This window comes from Cervus canadensis, chromosome 4 (assembly GCF_019320065.1).
Source record: "Cervus canadensis isolate Bull #8, Minnesota chromosome 4, ASM1932006v1, whole genome shotgun sequence".
Lineage (NCBI taxonomy): Eukaryota > Metazoa > Chordata > Mammalia > Artiodactyla > Cervidae > Cervus > Cervus canadensis.
The window spans coordinates 35,913,335-35,930,988 of record NC_057389.1 but is presented as its reverse complement, the minus strand read 5'-3'; the positions used below and the strand labels follow the sequence as shown (position 1 = coordinate 35,930,988).

Below are 17,654 nucleotides of genomic sequence, written 5' to 3'. Positions count from 1 at the left end.
ATTCCTGACTGAGATTTTTATTTTTCCATGTTGCATGTCAGATACTTAATAAATGATACTGATTGAATATCTATTCATTATGTTTATCTTAACAAAGAAAAATAGATGTAAATAAACATACTAATGGTTTAAAGGACTTTACACAGAGACCATACATACACACGCACATATTCAAAGCTTTACTGATGGGAGCACATACACATCCTGAATGTCTTCATTTTGCCATAAAAATAGAGAATATATGTTTCCTGAATCAAGTCATATAGAATATAGCATTTTAAAACATCTGTTCTAGGGTTGCGACAGCATTTTAACTATGTGTGTTTTCTTACCTCCCTCCTGGCTTACTACTCCTCAATTTGCAAACGGAATCTACAGAGTCCAAAACCCTTGTTCAAAGTTTTAGGAATCATTGATATTTTATTTGACACTTGAAAACAATTTCTTTCAACTATCAGCATATTATAATTCCTCTTAACTCTGAATAAAACTGCCGTTTTCTCCTTGGGTTGATGGGGTTGACATCTGTGCAAAGAAAAGACTTTGAAAGAAAATGGGTGAATCTAGGTTACACGTGAGTTACTTATAACTGAAAACTGCCACAAATGAAAACTGGATAGTGTCCTACTTATGTGACTATTAAGGAGAGTCTGGCTCTCACATATGTATTTTATTCCTGATGGTTATTGCTTGGGTCCTTCTTAAATCTTATGGAAAAATAACACAAACTGTAGCTTTGGGGAAAACTACTGCTGACTATAGTAGCTGTGCTTAGAATGTATCTGATGGGTTCTCTCTTGGGACATATTCTCTTTAAATCTTTCTGGTTTGGGGGAGAGCAGACAGGATGATGTGAGAAGATCTGAGCTCGCTTCCTCTCAGGAGCATACCAAAATCACAACTATACTGAGAACAACCATCAATGGAAAAGACTGGAACCCACGGAAGAAAACCTTTTCCAACATAAAAGAAGAACCACAATGAGACAGTAGGAGGAGTGGATGCACAATGTGATCAAATCCCATCCCCACACTAGGTGGGTGACATACACACTGGAGAATAATTCTACCACAGAGGTTTCCCCCTCAGGAGTGAGAGTTCTGAGCCCCATGTTAGGCTCCCCAGCCCAGGGGTCCAGCACCAAGAAGATAATCCCCCAGAGCATTCAGCTTTGAAGGCCAGCTGAGCTTAACTGTCAGAGCCTCACAGGACTGAGGGAAACAGAGACTTCACTTTTAGCAGGGAACACAAAATACCACGGCAAAGCAGTCATTTGACAGGTACCTGGGCCAGACTCCTTGGAAGAAAAGTTATGACCAACCTAGACAGCATATTAAAAAGCAGAGACATTACTTTGCCAACAAAGGTCCATTTAGTCAAGGCTATGGTTTTTCCAGTAGTCATGTATGGATGTGAGAGTTGGACTGTGAAGAAAGCTGAGCACGGAAGAATTGATACTTTTGAACTGTGGTGTTGGAGAAGATTCTTGAGAGTCCCTTGGACTGCAAGGAGATCCAACCAGTCCATCCTAAAGGAAATCAGTCCTGACTGTTCATTGGAAGGACTGATGTTGAAGCTGAAACTCCAATACTTTGGCCACCTCATGCCAAGAGCTGACTCATTTGAAAAGACCTTGATGCTGAGAAAGATTGAAGGCAGGAGGAGAAGGGAATGAGGAAGAAGAGATGGTTGGATGGCATCACCGACTCAATGGACATGAGTTTGAGTAAACTCCAGGAGTTGGTGATGGACAGAGAGGCCTGGCATGCTGCAGTCCATGGGGTCGCAAAGAGTCCCACATGCCTGAGCGACTGAACTGAACTGAATTGAACTGGGCCAGACTTACCTGCTGATCTTGGAGAGTCTCCTGGAGAGGCCAGAGTCTGCCACTCACCCAGCTGCTGCTACTGCTGCCGCTAAGTTGCTTCAGTCGTGTCTGACTCCGTGTGACCCCACAGACGGCAGCCCACCAGGCTCCCCCGTCCCTGGGATTTTCCAGGCAAGAACACTGGAGTGGGTTGCCATTTCCTTCTCCGATGCATGAAAGTGAAAAGTAAAAGTGAAGTCGCTCAGTTGTGTCCAACTCATTGCGACCCCATGGACTGCAGCCTACCAGGTTCCTCCTTCCATGGGATTTTCCAGGCAAATCCCATGGAGTTGGGTATCATTGCCTCCTCCGGTAACTCACCCTGGGGACATTCAATTATGGGAAAGCGGCAGTGGCCATATTGACTCACTAGCATCACCACCAGACCTGGTCCTGCCCAGCAGGCTACGGTACATGTGTTGGTGCTGGGACTCAAGCCAAACAACTGAAGGGGCCAAACACAGCCCCGCCCATCAGCAGGCACACTCCTAGACACGTGAGGGTTCCATGTGTGGGCCAAGCTCCAGCTCCACCCACCAAGGACAGCACCAGAAGCAAGAAAATTAGGATCTACCACGCAGGTCAGACTCTAACCTGGCACCTGCTGGGCCCTGACCATGCCGACTAGCAGACCAACCCAAGCTCTGTGACCCCCCCACACCCTTTACTCAACTGTATCAACAAACATTTTCCCCCTATCCGCATCTCATCTTCCCCACTCTGACCCAAGGAACAATCCGAAAGGGTTCTGGGCTCCCTGATCTGCAGCCAGACTCCAGGAAACAGTCTGCTACCTGTGGTCTTGCACTAACCCCAGGACCTGGCTTCACCTGCCAGTGGGTGGGCAGCAGCCCAGAGTCTTTGGGACCCCGAGTCTGCCCACCAGTGAGCAAGCACTAGCCCCTGGGGCCCCCTAGGGTTCCTCACCCAGCCGCCTCGTGACCAGGCTCCACTAAACCACAGCCAGCAGCATCCGCAGATGGTAAGGCCTGGCAACCAACCAGACTTGGGACCAACTCTGCCCACCCTACCACCCAGACGCATGCAGTTTGGGTGATGAGAGGAGAGTGCACCGCTGGGATGCATAAAATGCCTCCTGCAGAGAGCCACTTCTCCAAGGTCGGAGATACGTAATTAACCTATATAACAGACATAAAAATACAAATAGCAACTTAGACAAAAGTTGTGGCAGGGGAACATGTTCTAGACAAAGAGATAAGATAAAACCCTAGAAGAACTAAGTGAGGTGGAGACAGTGGAGGCAATCTACTAGAGAAAGAGGTCAGAGTAATGATGGTCAAGATGATCAAAGAACTCAGGAGGGGAATGGATGCAGGGAGCAGGAAGTTAGAAGTTTTCAACAGAGTTCCTTGGACAGAGGAGCCTGGCAGGGTCTGTCCATGGGGTCAAAACGAGTTGGGCACAACTGAGGGACTAACCCTAGAAAATATAAAGAACAACTAAATAGAGATGTATGGTTTGGATTGTATGTAAAGTACTCTATGCCTAAGGCAGGTGTAAGGAAAAAAACTTTTTTTTCCCCCCTCAGAATACCTTAGAATATGGGCTGAGGATTTAAGGTGGTATGTGAGCTTGCTTGTCATGGTACCTTGTCTGATAACTGAGAATTTTCTGGTTCAGTTAAAGCTTATGGAAAATGTGGATAAAATAATCAGTATTGTGAATTATATGAACATGCTGAAGATAATGCACTAAAATGTTTGATAAATAATGAATTTGTGTTAAGATCAAAGAGAAGGAAACAAATTCACTGGATATATACAGTGTTATACAAGATGACTATGTATTTTGCATTTGTTTTCCCATATTATGCCACAACCAGCTAATGAGATAATAGTAACTCATTTTAAAACTTCAGAAAATGAGGTTCAGAAAAGTTGAGTAAATACCAATGGCCACAAGTCTATTAGGTGTCAGTGACTAAAGAGCTGTATCCATATATGAGCAATCATTCTGCCATGTGTTGTGTGCTAAGTCGCTTCAGCTGTGTCAGACTCTTTGTGGCCCCAGGGACTGTAGCCTGCCAGGCCCCTCTGTCCATGGGATTCTCCAGGCAAGAATATGGGAGTGGGTTGCCTTACCCTCCTCCAGGGGATCTTCCCAACCCAGGGATTGAACCCAGGTCTCTTTTGTCTCCTGCAATGACAGGCGGCTCTTTATCACTAGCACCACCTGGGAAGCCCCACGTGGCTTCCGCACCATGCTAACCTGCAAAAATCACTGAAAAAATTACATAATCTTTTTTATTTGTCTGAGTGGTTGGAGCAAACAATCTCTACATGCCTTTAGAATGTCAAACATTTATGACTTAAGTATGAGAAAATTTTGGTTTTCTTTTTACTGTACTTACCAATGCTGAGATGTCAAACTAGCCTTCAGGCATGGGAAAAATTGTCTAACATGATGACAAAGATGTCTAGCTTAAGGTACAGAATTACCTTATTACCTTAAAGTACAGTTCTTTTCTTTTTCTGAACTGAACTATTAGTTCAATATCAATTATAGCTGAAGGGCTACCCCTGTGGACATGTGTATAGTTCATTAACAAGACGGTCAGTATCATATACAGCAAAATTAGAAAGTGGGGAGCAAGTTTAGTGAGTGAAATGGTTCCATATAAATATCCAAATATTATAAATTATATATATTTGGATATATATAAATGAGGATGAAATTCTATTTAACTGCCACCTGTACATTTCTTGTTATAGACAGATGGCCATTAAAATATTAACATTAAAATATATTTCCAATGTATATATTTGAGCCATTCAAATACATTTTAAAAGACCACTTTACCCTCTGGGCTTCCTTGGTTGCTCAGATGGTAAAAGAATCTGCCTGCAATGTGGGAGACCTGGGTTTGATCCCTGGGTCAGGAAGATCCTCTGGAAAAGGGAATGGCAACCCACTCTAGTATTCTTGCCTGGAGAATTCCATGAACAGAGAAGCCTGGCTGGCTACCCATCCATAGGACTGCAGAGCTGGCCACGACTGAGCAACCAACACTTTACCCAAGATCTCAGCTGAAGCTTATTTGATATTTTATCATTTTACTTACCTCTTCTCCGTCACCCAAAATTATTTTGTAAATGATGAAAAGCCACCCTAAATTAATGAGAACATGCTCGATATTATTTTTCTCATTTGGTTCACATTTAGTTGGATAAAGTGAAAACATTTCTGTTGAAAAGAATCAGTACACTTCTTCAATTAGGTCAGGGCTTCCTGCCATTTAAAATTGACAGAAAAAGCAAAATGTACCAGACTGCAACACTGGAAATAGAGCTATTAGACCTCCCCAGGATCTCTGGTCCTAAGTTTGACCTCAAGTCCCTTCTGCCCAGAACTAGTGACTGTTTCAAGGGGATTTCACAACTAGCTTCATGAGACAGAAGGAAAATGGCAGAAAACTTCTAACTACTAAAGTCAGCTTGACACCACGGTGCAATTGGATGTATTACACCATCAAAAGAAAGAAGCTCATCACGAAGTAACACCTTTTTTAAATACTCAGAGGTAGGTTTTATGTGACTGCTATGAAGATGGTCAAACATAGCCATAAAAATAAAACAGATCTAAACATGAACTCACAACCACATCTTAAGGAAATAAAGTAATGTAGAGATCTGGTTAAGAGGATAAGCTTTGAAGTTGGAAGATCTGAGTTTGCATTCTAGCACAAACATTCACTAGCTGTGGGACCTTGGGCAAATCTCTTACTCTCTCTAATCCATAATTTATTGAATGATTTGTAAACGAGGGATACACGACTATCTCTCACAGATCTGAGAAGTAAATGGAATGATTTATGCAAATTGATTAGCACATTATTTGGCAATAAGTAAATATTTTAAGAATATTAAATGTCATGGTTATTGTGATTTCAGGAACTTAATTCAATCAGAAGCACACTCACATTAAAGGGTTTTCCCCCCCTAGGTAAAACAAAAAAACAAAAATGTCAACACCTATCTAAAAGAGTCAATGTAACAAGACCATATAAAATAAATGACTGCTTTGCCATTAATTTCTTATGGTTTATTCCCTGGTTTTATGTGCACCTGTTAATGATAACTTAGATGGAAAATAATAACCACATTCATAATTTAGAATTGCAATTGCTTTTTTTGAAATAGTCAAACTATCAATATTTTAAACATCCACAATTTATTCATTAAAAACATACATGTCCCAAAAGAAATTACATATACATCATCTAGCAAAACCTATCTTGTGGATATTGTATCTTAAATAGAGAATCATCATATGGGTATTTCCATTTTCATATTTTTACCATAGTTTTCTGATAAATTTGATAATTATTCATAAATATTCATTTATTTTGAAAGTTATGGAAATGTGTAGTTGTATCTTGCTGGAGAGTCACATAACACTTTTAGTCTCAAGTAAGATGTGATTGGCATTGTTTTCAGAGATCATTGCTCAAATGATAAAGTTCAGTGTTTATGCTCAAAAAAACAATCAGCAGAGTGATTTGGTTGTATGTCATTAGTTATAAAAATCATTCTCAATTTGTAAAGAGAAGTAAAAGGAGTTGTGACTATAAAGCCAAAGGCGGGAAAAAAGTCTAAATTGTGTCATATCTAGGAGTATCTGTCTCAAGTCAAAACAGAACTATTGCATTGGATTTTATATTGCCAGGTAAGAAAATAATGCTTTCTAATTGTTAACCTGGGGTTTCAAAACCTTACTAAAGTGAATTTTATTCTCAGAACTCCTTAATAAATAAGTAAATTAATGGATAAGCACATAAATAAAAATTGGGTAATGTCACATAGGAAAACTCTTGATGCTCCTTCAGTGGCTATCGTTAAGAATACATTACATTTGTTGTGTCGAACAGAGTAAGCAATTACTGCCCAAAAACAAAGGTATTATGAAATAATCTTCAAATCTCCCTTCTTTGAAGATTCATTTCTAAAATAACTTCCCAATGACACTTCTCCTTCAAAACTCAGAAGAACCAAGCCCAACTCTGAATGTGATCTTCAATTACATATTTCTTATTATTTCAATCACCTGTTTTAAGTTTCAATCATATAAGCTGATTGCGTTGCAAGCACAGAGTCAAGGAACACTTGTAGAATCAAAAACGCAGGAGTGGTATAAACGGGCCATGTAGATTTTTCTCTTCCCTTACCAGAGATACAACCATATCAGAAATGTCTCCTCTGCTAGAAATCCTCCTGGGAAAATGGCTAGGAAGCTCACCAAAGTTCACACTTTGTTCACCAGAAGCTTTGCATAGAGGAGTCCCATCTTTTCTTTTCAGCACCTGCTACCTAGTCCAGGGGAAAGAAAGTGCTGAAGGGACAATTCCCACAGCATCAGGTCATTTCAGTAAATGCTTCCAGAAACACAGCACCCACCTCCTCTCTGCTACAAACACCCATTCACAAAATCCGAGAGAACTACAAGTCGTCCCTGATTCCTTGGAAATGTAGTTAGACTGATGTTGAAACACACCCTCCTTCCCTTCAGTGTATAATTATTTGTGGGTGGAGAGCCACCACGGAGGGTAATAGAAGAGGAAAGAGAAAGGGGGAAAAAAAAGTAAAAGCAGGCTCTGTTTGACCTGACTTCTAAAAATCTTTCTGTTCATCTCTCGTCCCCTCTCTCTCATTTTTCTAATCCAGAGAATGATGGAGTTACAAGGCAAGGAAATGAATCCGGAAACAGAGATACGACGCTTGCCTAGAAATTATTTGGGTGAATTATTTAAAGTTAAATACTCCTGGTCCTAGGAAGCCAGCATAATTCATATTTAAAGGAGGTTATCTTTTCTCGATCATGACATAAACAGTTTCCTCCAAAGCTTAAAAAACCCGGTTCCAGAGCGCGTTCTTGCTGTCCTCTAAACTGCAGACTGAGGAGAGGTGGAAAGCGCTGATAACCTGTGAAAGTGCAAAGACTCTCACGCCTGTGGCCAAGTTCCCACCGGCCAGAGCTCTTCCCTCCTAGCCCTCGTCATTCGTGACTCTGCAAGACACAAGGACTCAGACGCGTGTGAGTGCGTGTGAGCGAGACAGGCGAGGGGAGAGTGCGCTTTCCACATGTGGAACCCTGCGCCTCCCTCTCATAGCTTGCATCCATTCATATGCATGCGGTGGTTAAATATTTGATCAAAGGTGGAATAGTTATACTGATCGGTTGTATTTTTAATAGGCACACCTTAAAATAGAGGGTCCGTACATTGCAAGTGTGAAGAGACTCTGAGGATGGTCCCTGTGCCTCTAACCCTTTCCACTCTTCCCTCCCCCGTCTCCACTCCCTCCCAAAAAGGGAAAGCTTGCAGCAGATTGTAGAAGGATTTGAGTCTGCAGCTCAGAGAAGGGGATTAGGGCCAGAGCGGTGCAAGTTAAATTGTGCTGCAAATAAAAAATGGGCGGATTGGTCTCTAGATTCAGAGGCTGGTACCACCTTCCTTTCTAAAATAAAATCTCTCTGGCATGAAGTCACCGCCTATTTCACATCCGGTTTGCCCTGGGACGTATTACTACTGTCTTGGTAAAGAAAAATCTTTTGTTGTATAGCTGCAGATTGGAATATTGGGAAGCAAATTCGGGTGTGAAATCTTCAGCAGAGGAGCACGCAGAGTCCATGATGGCTCAGCCCGCTCAGACCGAGTGAGTGAGCGGCGGAGCGAGGACGCCTCTCCGCTGCTGGCGCGCCCGGACTCGCGGACTCGCGCCGGCTCCCAGCTCTCCACGATTTTCTCTCGCAGACTTTTCCCGGGTCTGGAGCGATCCTGTGCCCAGAGGGGGCCCGAGGTAAGTGCGGCTTCGGACCGCAGCACGCAGGGCTTTGAACGTGCCTTTTCCTTGCTGGAGAGACCAGAATGCAATAGGGAAAAGAGAAAGGGAACAGGACAAGAACCTGATCCCACAGCAGGTAGACACAGCGAATGTTTTTCTGTCAGGGTTAAAACCGCAGCGGTCTAGGAGCATTATCGTCATTATTATTATTTTCTCCGTCTTTCTTTTCTTTCCTTCCTTTGGCAGGCAGATTTGAATGTATTCCGCGGGGTGGGTGGTGACATGTTGTTTTGGTCTCCTTTTTTTTTTTTTTTTTGGCAAAAGGGAGCTGAGGTGAAGTGGGGAGGGGCGTTGGGGGGGGGCATCCTCTAAAGTTAAGACGCTGGTGTAGAAAACCTGTCTCAACGTTGCATATCTTAGGGAAGGCACTCTCCTTCTGGGTGCAAAAAAAAAAAAAAAAAAAGCCTCTTTTCTCCTTTCCGGTGGACGCTGCTGCTGAAATGCCCTCTGGTGTAGGGGTCTCTCCCATTCTGAACACGAAGAAAAAAAAAACTCAAGTTCTCATTTGATGTGAGTGGCATGGGATATGGGTGTTTGGAGTGTGTGTTTGATGAGGTGAGGTTGAAGGTGGAAAAGGGTTAGGAGACAGCTTAGCGTTTCTCTTAAACTATTATGTTTGTATTTGCAAGAAACTTTCTTACTCAACAACTCAAGTGCCATGATAGGTTTGTTTTCCTCTTTTTAAAATGTCAGAGGAGGACAGAAAGCAATGGTATCTTGCTTTGGGGTTTTGTTTTGTTTCATTTATTCCTTTGGGAATTACCCTTTTTTTTATAAAGATCAACAAATATTAATAGGGTAGGGGAAGTTGTTTTTCCTTCATAACAGATGTTGAAGATTAATAAAAGATTAATATAATTATGCAATTTAGATGCAATATTTTAACATGAGGATATTTATCCAATATTCCTCATCCTATTCAACTCTTCTATGTTAAAAGCAGTCACTAATTTAGGGAAAAACTGTGAATCTCACAGTTCTTATCTCTAGATCTAGACTGTCCACTGTAAGCACCTTAATTATGTTTCATTGCTTACATTGCCATTTGGAATGATTTTTACTGATATAAATGATTCCAGAGAGTGTGGAAAGCATTTGTGTATATGTATTTAAAGGCATACCACATTAAACTATAGAGTGTCTCATGAAAAATATGCTTTAAAAGACTTGCAGTCCATTAATCACTGACCCTCCTGAGGGATTCAGGGAAGTGCTAACAAATTTTACCTTGAACATTCTCATAACTGGAATCAATTATAGCACATTCAAATAAAGTGTTACCATATCTTCTCCTTCTCCAGGTAGTGTACTTATTTTGAAAAACTAACTGCACAAATAGATAATTTTAAAAATTCTCAAAGCTTTCCAGACTCCTCCATCCCTCCAGCATCCCACTACCTAAGTCTAAATTCAACAATCAGACGGTGATTGATTGCACTTTACCTAAGAGGGAAAAAAGATTCCCTTATTCATGCAAAGCAAAGCACTCCAGTTTCCATCTGTTTGAGATGAAACATTTTCTAGCAGCAATCCAGCAGAATCCAAGAGGGCTTAAAAGATATGTGTAGGCATGTTTGTGTGCATTTATGTGAGTGTGGTTTGTGTGTGAGAGACCAGCACATGGACTGACTATAAAGTATGTCCTTTAGCCCCACAGAAGCATTAGTGAGCATATTTAACAAGGCAATCACAGGCAGAGAATTACAAGCACGACTTCAGGATTCAATAGCACATCTCATGATTTTTTTTTTTTTAAGATAAATAGCAGTTGCTTCTGAAATCAAGGTGTATCCAGAACCCCAAGATGAATTCAGTCATCAAAGCATAATAACCTACCCCATCACAGCCCCCGAACAGGCTCTCTCCATTGTAGACACCAGCTGAAGATATTTAATGCACAGTGCAGTTGTGGGAACTCAAATCAGAAAGGTCAAATTTATCAGATGATAAACAAGAGGACAGTAATTCAAACTATACTGGAAATATAAAGCCTAGAGAAAAAAACAACTCACAATTGTATGTTGAGCAATCTTATCACCTGAGAGCATTTCAACTTGTATTCTTTTACAGGAGAAATTAAGACACTGATATTTCTGAATGGAGAAATGGAAGGGAAAGTGGAGAATGGATGGTCCAGGTTTCCATTGCTTCCAATGAGGTGTCATATCCCAGTGAGGTCATTTCCTGACTTCAAAGCATTTATCTGAACTGCCTCAGTCAGCCCTAGTGGTTATAACCTGATGTTTCTTGCAAGAGACATTGATCTCTACTTGTTCTACTTTTCAGCTGCACAAGCCCGCAATGAAGAAAAGTCCGGGTCTCTCAGACTACCTTTGGGCCTGGACCCTCTTTCTGACCACACTGACTGGAAGAAGGTGGGGACCCTTTATTTTAAATCTGCATGAGAATTTCTGTAACTTTTCATTTATTCTTTCAGAGTGAAGAAAATTAACCTTGGATAAATTCATGACTAAGGGGATTAAAAAAACTTAACTGCAATAAAATTCCCGCTAATAAAGTAGAACAGTATGAAAAAATAATCATCTTATTTGCATGTTAGTTAGAATACACTTAACACGCTTTTGTTAAGGAATGTGTTAATTCACCATTTAATTCTTAAATTGAACTTTTCACTGCTCAGTTGTAACCGAACAAAACATGCAGTTTCCTAATTCATAAAAAAGTTACCCCAATTAATATCTGCATACTATGTAAGTTGATTTTCCAACAAGAAAATTTCTAACTAGTTGCAAAGATCATAGAGTAACTTCTGACTATGTGCAAGTAGAAACTTTAGAATAATATTTTTAATTTGAATGTTATATGTTTTTATAAATGCATGTGCATTTTGTTTTGAAACTATTACTTATAACTAATAGAAGTAGAGTATACAAGACACATTTAAGAACGGTAGATAAAACTGAACTTCTCTAAGTTTACTGTGGAGACAAGTTATGAGAAAAATGTAATAATGTGATTAACTATATTCAAAATATTAGTTAATGATCCCATCAAGCTTATAGATACATTATAATAGCAGAGATATAAATGACCAAGTATTTCAGATTCTCCTTTATCTGCTTTTATATTTCTAGTATAATCTATTTCTGTGGCCAAAGTCTTAGCCATACTATAAAAATCTAAGATTCTCCATAATGTAACGAAAAGTGAACCCTTACAAGTTAAGGCAAAGAGATGGAATAGTCTGGAAATGTAAGGATTTAGGAGGATTTTTTTCAATTGAGAAGTTGTCCATTTTTAATGTTTGTTATTGTGCATGGTGAATAATGACTGCCAGATGAACAGGAAATGCATTATTGTCAAATACTCTTAATCTGAGGAGTAAAAGGTTCCTCACTGCTTTTGAAAAATTATATGAAGTGTTACTATTGTGATGACCTGTAGATGGAGTTAGTGCACAGTGTTTTATTATATAGTGGCTCATACGGAATCAAAATCAAGTACTGCAACTGACATTTCTCTACAAATTATAAATTATATATTCAGTTTAGGAGACATTACATTGGCATGAGTGTTTAATAGCAAATAAATAATCTTGATCTTGATCTTAGGCTTATTCTCTGACAATTACATAGTAAATGAGAATTAAAGATGAAGCATAACCTGATTAAGAAAATCACATAAAAGAATGATTATCATTCCAGTTGGCAGAGCAGAAATGGTTTGCTGGGAGGGAGGGAAAAGACTCTTTTGGCATTTGTATTCCAATGCAAACAACTGGTGAGAACAACATTTATAAAATCAAACCAGGGGGAAAAAAGCCTTTCCTGAATTTGACACATGCTATAAAAACAAAGGAAATGCAGGTAAAGGTAATAGACCACTCCATTTTGGGGGAACCATATTCGCAATCTAATATGCTCTGTCATGTCACTTCATCTCATCATTTCCCCTTCTTCTTTTAGTGCTTCTTCCTTAGAATACTTGATCAGGCCCTATTTACAACTCAAAGTGTGCTAGCATTTCTTTTCCACCTTTATCAAGATGACCTTCTAGTATCCTTGAAAGATGCATGCATGGCAGTAGGTTTTGTGACAATGAGTTTTTAAAAATAATTGCCTTCAGAAAACTATTTTTGCTTTACTGCTGTCATCTGCTAGTGAGACATCCTGGAAGACACAGAGCTTGTTGAAAATTTGATTTCAGAAACCAGGAAGATCTTTCATTTTGCCAAAAGAGAGGAAACCCTCAATCTGCATGGTATTAATATTGAATTTATGATACTGTAAAACTGTTTCAAAGAGGTACATTTAATATATTTCATATTCATGAATAGATTTTCATTATAATAGCTTATTAAAATTTTATCAGAAAAGTTTTGCATTTTACCAATATAACATTAATTACCTAAACAATAGTGTTTGTTTTTTAATTGATACTTGATTATATTTCTTGCTTTTGTCAAATAAGTGAATCCTGGTTTCAACTGTTACTATTTTTCTTAGATTAATCAGTAATATAAACACACAAGTGAGAAGCCAAAAGCATATTACGTAGAAAGTATGAGAGTGATATTTTTATGTCAGTTTTTTAGTTTACACTCTATATTTGTTTTTTCTCAAGGTCAGAGCTATCAATGAAATGTCTCAGTAAGTGTGATCTATCCTAAAATAGAAGACTCTTCTTCTAAAGGATTTTGGAAGTGTCATCTTAACCATTACATAAAATATGTCTTAAGGAGCATAGACAATAATGTGATTGATATAATAAATATACAATATTTGAACTGTGGTTATTACATGATCAAAATTCAAAGACTAGTAGTGATAAGGAGTTAAAAACTAGATATTCATATAGAAAGAATTAAACAGGAATAATTACTCTGACATAGAAGAATGAAAATAATGTTTTAGACTAAAGGTTAAAGAAAACTGGATTCTAGTTCAAACTCTGCTCACAAATAGCTGTGCTGTCTTAAAACAGTAATCTTGCATTACTGCTTAGTAAAACCATAAATTTAGAATATTGGACCTTACCTTTTCCAGGGTATATTTTACTTCTAAGACCAACAAGGACAAAAATTCAATTAATTAGAGGTTTGAATAGACAAATTATAAAAAGTTTTGGCTTATTGGTTCATAAACCTTAATGGAAATAGAAATTACACACTGATGTGAACAAATAATTATCATAAGTAACAAGTTCTATCTATTTTTTTCATTTAAACACCTGAAAGAACATCAAAAACCACAAAAGAAACATAGGAAGTGGACGAAGGGAGGCATGTTGGTAGATGCAATTTTAGGATTATTCTACATATTAAATGAAAACAAAGCTATTAATTACTTTGGTAGTTCATAAATATATTTTTTTAATTTGGGAAGAAGTTTTCCAGATTTCAGTTTTTCAGTAGTGTGCATTAATGTTCTTGCTTCACCAGAGAAAACATGCATTACAACTTTGTACACACACTGAGAATTATAAATGTAAAGAGACAACTCATGTCGTATAATTTTCCTTCCATAGTTAGAAATATTAGAATATAGAGCATATCACCTATGAGAACAAATATGAGAAAATGTTAAGAATTAAGCTATGATTTTTTTTTTACTTTATCAGAAGGAATTTTCAAATTAAGACTCAATAGAAAGGAATTTGAAAAAATTGCGGAAGGCTTTATTTGGAAAAAGGTTTTAGTCAAAATGTATAATTTAGCTATTGCCTCTGATATTTCAGCTATGGACAACCCTCATTACAAGATGAACTTAAAGACAACACCACTGTCTTCACCAGGATTTTGGACCGACTCCTAGATGGTTATGACAATCGCCTGAGACCGGGATTAGGAGGTGAGTAGCATTATTGTATTTTATTTTAGAGAACAATATTAAGCCTTTACTAGTAAAACATTGCTTCCCTCTACATGGTAAAATAAGAAGAATGACAGCATGTAGTGTAATGACTCATCCTATTCTCAATAGATTGCCCAATGCTAATTCAATTTTCCATGGTCATCCCATGCACATACCCAAACGTGATAAAAGGCAATTCAAACTTCTTATAATGTCATGAAAGTAATGTTACATTTACTTGACATTCATAACTGTTTGCAAGTATGATTTGATTTTACAAGGGAGAAAGGCAGGTAATATTCTTCCTTCCAGCCCAAAGACTGCATTGCTATTTCATTCCACATTGCTTTGTTTGCATTGGATTCAACTAGAATATCTCTGAATCTGTTGCTGTAAACATTTCTTGTAGAATATTACAGACTGATCCACTATTTCGTGTTAGATTAACCCCATCTCTGGGACGAAAGGTGAATGAGATAGATGGTAGTATTTTTTATCTCGGTGCATTTAAACTTAAACCGTAATTTTCTGTAGTAAAAATGTATTTTTCTTTGTATACCAGTTAATGGTTTACTAATGAATTTCTACTCAGGAAGAAGATAGCAGTTAATAATATAATATTTATAACAATAAAAGCAAATAGTACAAGACAATACACACTTATTTAAATGGCCTTTGAATAAGATAACCAACCTATCTTATTTAGTTAAGCAAAGAATAATAAAGTCAAAACAAAATATTGATCTCAGAGTAAAACAAATGAGGCAAAGAAATGAATTATTGTTCAAAGTCACATAAGAAACTAAGGGTAGAATCTATGACTCCAAACTATAATTTATGCTGTACTTTATCCAGAGCATTTGTTGAAACTATGTAATAGAAATATTTAAATTACTATGAAATGGCAGTTTTAAGAAATTCATCTCTTCTCCATCTAGACAGCAAAGATATGCAAAGAATAAGAAGCCTAAGAATTCAATTTGTGATTTTAAAACAGAATGGTAACATGGATTTAGAATCTTCATTTTAATACTTTAGGTAGTGTGATCACAAGGCTATGGGTCGTAGGTCTGCTTTGAGACCGCCAAGTGCCATTAGTGTCTCAGAGGTTTAAGGGAAACTCCTTTGTCAAAGGCGCAATTCAGAAATATGTCAAAGGTCTCACCAGGTGTCCCTTCTTATCAATCTCAAGCATTCATTCTAGGACATGCTATACAAATTCCCCCAGGTTTGTTGTATTCCACTTGGTTTCCCCTTACTAAGTTCTTTGAAAAAGTATTAAGAAATAAAATGTATTGGTCACAAAATAGAGTGCATAAATATGTGTGTGCTGTATTAACATAAAATCTGTGTATATCTAAACATCTAGAGCAGTTTCAGGAAAACTGTTCTTAGTTTATAAAATTTGAAATAAATTGCAAAGACCGCAGGTAGGGGAGGAACGGACAAAAAGAGTCAGAATAGTGATAATAACGTTTATGAATGGGCATGCATCTGATTTGTTTACTTGTTCATCTTCCTTCTCCATATCAATCCATAGAAAATCTGCAGAATTTTATAATATATCTAGAAAATCTTATCCTCATTCTAATTTAGGAAGTTGCATTTAATACTTTAGCATGTGAATATGAGTATCCTCTTTTAAGTTCTGTGCATAGTTTTAAGTCTGTTAAACAATTTTACACACACACACACACACACATACACCTTCTTTAATAATCAGCTATGTGGTCATATTGTTATTTGGAGTACAGGTAACACACCCATGACTGCTAATTTAAATTTAATTATCTATAATAACTTTAATAAATGTATATGTTAATTCTTTAATCAAATATAGTGTAAGCAGGAAGCATTTCACCTACTCCTCATATGCATACCTAAATCTTGGAGAGCCACAAACCTCGAAGATACATAATACAGACTCAGAATGAGTTTAAAAGTTACTCTTTCAAGACTCAGGATAATAGTGAATTTATTATACAGAAACAACTACATTAATTCAGGCAGCAATTTTCATGGAATCTAATATATTATCTACTTAACCCCCTCAGAATAACAGATAGTTATGTAAAGAACAGAGTAGTGGTAGCCTAAATATAGATAAGATACATTCTTTTTAATTGAAGTGAATATAATGTCCTCTACCATAGTAGAGGATTCAAGGGCTCAGGAAAAAGTTTTAAAATGGGTCTGCTTTATTCTTTTTAAAGAGGATTTTCTGATATTTGTGATTTCTGGAAATGGTGATTTTGAGGTTATGATAGACATGAAAACAAATTTTAAAGTAGCCTAAATAATTTCCTTTATTTCTATTTTATCTGTCATCCTAGAAAATACTGCAATTAAATCTGATGGATTTGAGGTTTATGAAAAAGTTTTAACACTATCTTAATTTTTGTCATTTTTTGGAGTGCCTTTTCAGTTTTAAGGGATATAATGGGATGTGTTTATTACCTATCTCATTTACCTGTTTAAGTACATTTTAAGAATGTTTATCTGTCTTTAGAAAAATACAGCCTTAAATATTAAACACAGTTTTTAGATATTTTATAAAGATAATAAGCTACAGAATTAGAGAAAAATGTTAAAATCATGCATGATTTTTGGATGCTATAAATTGAAATTATCTATTACATACATTTCTACAGAATTATTTAATTCTATGTCTTTACCATAGATTTCTGGTAAGCTAAGTTTAACATGCATTCTAGTAGCTCTCCATTGTAAAAATCAAGTTTTTACATGATTCATTTGCTTTTCAATGCAAAAACTATGTAGAGGCAATACTTGAAAGATTATCATTAGCTTATAAAGGGGGTAAAAATTTCCTCATAGTGGGTTCATGATCATAGCTGGAATAATCTTTTCTTGCAAGAGAAAGGAGCCCACTGTCTCATTATGATAAAAGTCTGGTTTTATAAAAATAACAACATTGTGCAGAAGGCAGGGATATTTTGTTCTGAATGTCTTGATAAAATATAGAAATGTGATAAGCTAAGACTTGAGACTAACGTAAGAAACTCTAGTACGTGCAGTTTCATCATGACCTGTCTTTTAGAAATACACACAGCATCCAAAGGTGTAACACCACTCTTTGGAAATGTACACCCT

General features: G+C 37.6%; 1 protein-coding gene across 1 annotated transcript in view; it reads left to right on the top strand.

Moving 5' to 3' along the window:
- Positions 1-8,235: 8,235 nt before the first annotated feature.
- GABRA1 (gamma-aminobutyric acid type A receptor subunit alpha1) overlaps positions 8,236-17,654 on the top strand; it is a 57,139-nt gene continuing 47,720 nt past the window's right edge. Inside the window, exons 1-3 of the mRNA XM_043464781.1 lie at positions 8,236-8,682; positions 11,014-11,102; positions 14,425-14,537. Of these exons, the coding sequence (XP_043320716.1) occupies positions 11,029-11,102; positions 14,425-14,537 (187 nt within the window). The 5' untranslated portion in view covers positions 8,236-8,682; positions 11,014-11,028. The remainder of the gene's footprint in view (positions 8,683-11,013; positions 11,103-14,424; positions 14,538-17,654) is intronic.